The sequence below is a fragment of the Nicotiana tomentosiformis genome, chromosome 9, assembly GCF_000390325.3.
Source record: "Nicotiana tomentosiformis chromosome 9, ASM39032v3, whole genome shotgun sequence".
In the NCBI taxonomy this organism is placed as follows: Eukaryota; Viridiplantae; Streptophyta; class Magnoliopsida; order Solanales; family Solanaceae; genus Nicotiana; species Nicotiana tomentosiformis.
This window is the reverse complement of record NC_090820.1, coordinates 87312175-87315321: the sequence shown is the minus strand read 5'-3', so window position 1 is coordinate 87315321 and position 3147 is coordinate 87312175. Positions and strand designations below refer to the sequence as shown.

General features: G+C 41.6%; 1 protein-coding gene across 1 annotated transcript; it reads left to right on the top strand.

Moving 5' to 3' along the window:
- Positions 1-2206: 2206 nt before the first annotated feature.
- LOC138899149 (uncharacterized) lies at positions 2207-2809 on the top strand. Its single transcript, XM_070185271.1, has one exon. The coding sequence runs from the start codon at positions 2207-2209 to the stop codon at positions 2807-2809; it is 603 nt and encodes a 200-aa protein (XP_070041372.1).
- The last annotated feature ends 338 nt before the right edge of the window (positions 2810-3147 follow it).

The window sequence follows — 3147 nt, the reverse complement described above, 5'->3', positions numbered from 1 at the left end:
AGGAATAAAAAGCTACTACAATCCCGAAATAAGTTATACCATAATTTTATCCAAATCAAACGTGGATATATGGGGTAAAATTAGTTTATAACGGATGGTCGAATGGTAACATGACACGTGGAACCGAAGATAGGCAAATGGCAAGTCAGGGAACAACCAATACCGAATACAACGAATGTAATTGATATCGGATAAATTCCGAATGGAGCATAGTCGACAAGAGAAGGTCAAGGGTTTGTCATCGGATAACATTCAATGATGAAATATTTACTAACATTAAATGGGCGACCATTGCAGAGAATATTTACATTCACGGGCTGCCGTTACACGTTCATCAATGACTCTTTTATTTTCATTTAAGAGGAGCTTGATTCTAGGATGTTGTTTCCCTAGGTAAAGCTTTAAATAGTAGACTGAGTAGCCATTGTAGATACATGAAACATTCTATACATAAAAGACTATATTTTACTATTTTGCTCTGAAATTAACAACTTTCTCTCACTTTGTCGTTATTTCTATTTGTGCTCTCGGAAACGCTGGGTTCAGAGCTAGGCTTGTCATCTTATTCAATTAAATTATCAATTTTAATCTTATCTCTTTATCATTTTTGGATCAAATCAATTTGCTTGTCTATAAACCACGTAATAAATTTAATTATACCGTTTTGCGAGTAAACAGTTTGGTGCCCACCGTGGGGCTTAGACAATTGCGTAATTGCTTTGATCCATACGTTTATTACTAACTTGTTTTGATTCTTTCCTTAGTGAAAAAAGATATGGAAGCTAATGATATCAACACCACACACAACGTTGAGGGGCGCGAAGAATTGTCCCAACACGATAACTCAATCAGTGAGACTCGCAACAAAGAGGATGAGATAACCCCAGTTCGAGATGGCCAGTATCTCCGGCATGTGCGGGAACTGACACCCAATAATGCGGAGGAAGAACATGTCGTGGAAACAGTTAGAATCCTAAGAGAACATCAAAAATCAATCATGAAACACCTCTCAAGACAGGATGAGGTGATGACAGAGTTAAAACAAGCATCGTCAGGCACCTCAAATAACGCGAATAGAAGGGGCCCAATTCCTCCCAGTGTTCCTACAAACCAAATAGCTAGAGGGTCGATAACAACACCTCAAGGGGAAGTCGGTTTCGACGAAGCCGGAGGGATCGGTAGCGGATCTGGGAATAATATCGGGAATGATCCCTTCAAAACAGAGCTCATGAGGTTTATGAGAAAAATAAATGAACGAATGGATCAAAATGCGAAGGAGTTTCATGCTCGGAAAGATCAGATTCCGGGCGCACCACCAGTACTAAAAGGCACAAATTCAAAAAACTACACACAATTGTCATTTAACCCGAGCGCAGAATCAGAGTTAATTCCAATGAGGTTCAAGATGCTGGACATACCAAAATATGATGAGATTTCGAATCCATAAGAGAACATCAAAACCTATACCACTGTTGTGAAAGGGAACGATTTGGCTCAACATGAGATCGAGTCAGTCTTGTTGAAGAAGTTTGGTGAAACCCTCACAAAGGGGACCCTAACATGGTATTCTCTCTTACCCGAGCATTTAATTGACTCTTTTGAGATACTTGCAGACTCGTTCATTAAGGCCCATGATGTGGCAAGGAAGGTTCAAGCAAGAAATATAGATATATTCAGGATTGCATAGGGCGAGCCTGAACTGCTACGTGAATTCATGATCCGGTTCCAGAAAGAGAGGATGTTGTTATCGGCGGTACTAGATGAGTGGGCAGCTGAGGCATTCACAAAGGTCTAAATCCGCGGAGTTCCGATGCCTCCCAAAAGCTGAAGGAAAACCTGATTGAGTATCAAGAAACCATATGGGCGAATGTCCATAACCGATATGAGTTAAAAATAAGTATAAAAGACGATCAACTCGGGTTCCTGATATCAACCAAGGGACGGGATCAAGACAAAAACCAGGACAAGTTTAAAAGCAACTTTGATGCGGATCGACGGTCCTCTAGAGGTCATTTTTTGCCGTATAAAAGAACCAAAGGTCATAGCAGCAAAGGGTTTCGGTCATCGGATAAGTTTGCTCCCGATAAAAGAGTCGACCAACAGTAGGTCGTTACAGGAGAAGGAGGTGCTAGGGCCCCGAGACTCTACGTATCCCAGGTAATCAGATTACAACTTTAACATCAGCTTAGTAGAGTTGATATCGACAATGAGTAATAACAAAGAAGCACGGTTCCCGAAGCCAATCCGATCAGATCCTAGTAAGAGGGATCCCAGTTTATGGTGTGAATACCATGGGACTCATGGCCATAGAACTTGGGACTTCCGACATCTTCATAAGGAGGTGGCGACACTGTTGAAGAATGGAAATCTCAAGGAGTTTTTAAGTGACCGAGCCAAGAACAAATATGGCCGAAGCTGTGACAATGCAGAGCCTTCGAAGGTAGCAGAAGGCTCCCCTCGGCTAACTATCAACATGATTTTCGGAGGAAATAAAGTCAATGGTGTAACCTTTTCAGCAGCAAAGAAAATGAAGATATCAGTGACTCATAACAAGAGTTTTCGGGAAGTCGCAGAAGATGACATCACTTTCACAGAGGAAGATGCTGGCGAACTCCTTCTGCCACACAACGACGCTTTGGTAATCTTTCTCAATGTTTTAGATTTTAAAATTAAGCGTGTTTTGGTTGATCCAGAAATTTCAGCCAACATCATTCAATGGAGAGTTCTGGAAAGAGTGAAACTGACCGGGAGCACTATTCCAGCGACAAAACTCTTAGATGGATTCAACTTGACAAGCGTGACAACCTAAGGAGAGATTTTGTTGCCCACACATGCCGAAAGAGTAACGAAGACCACTCTATTCGAAGTGGTGGACAACAATATATGTTATTATGTAATCCTCGGTAGGCCGTGGATACACGAGATGAAGGTTGTTCCCTCAACATATCACCAGTTGTTAAAATTTCTAACGCCGGAGGGAATCAAGAAAATAAGAGTGGACCAACTGGCAGCGAAGGAGATGAACGCAGAGACCGTTTTCGGCAGCAAGGAAAAAGAGTTCAATAAGTAGCAATTACAGGAACCAATGCCTTCTCCCTTTTCGAATGCATAAGGTAAGGGTGAAGAGTCATCGGAATCCTATCAGGT

Coding starts and splice junctions, on each gene's coding strand:
- LOC138899149 (XM_070185271.1), top strand. CDS start 2,207: ATGAGTAATAACAAAGAAGCACGGTTCCCGAAGCCAATCCGATCAGAT.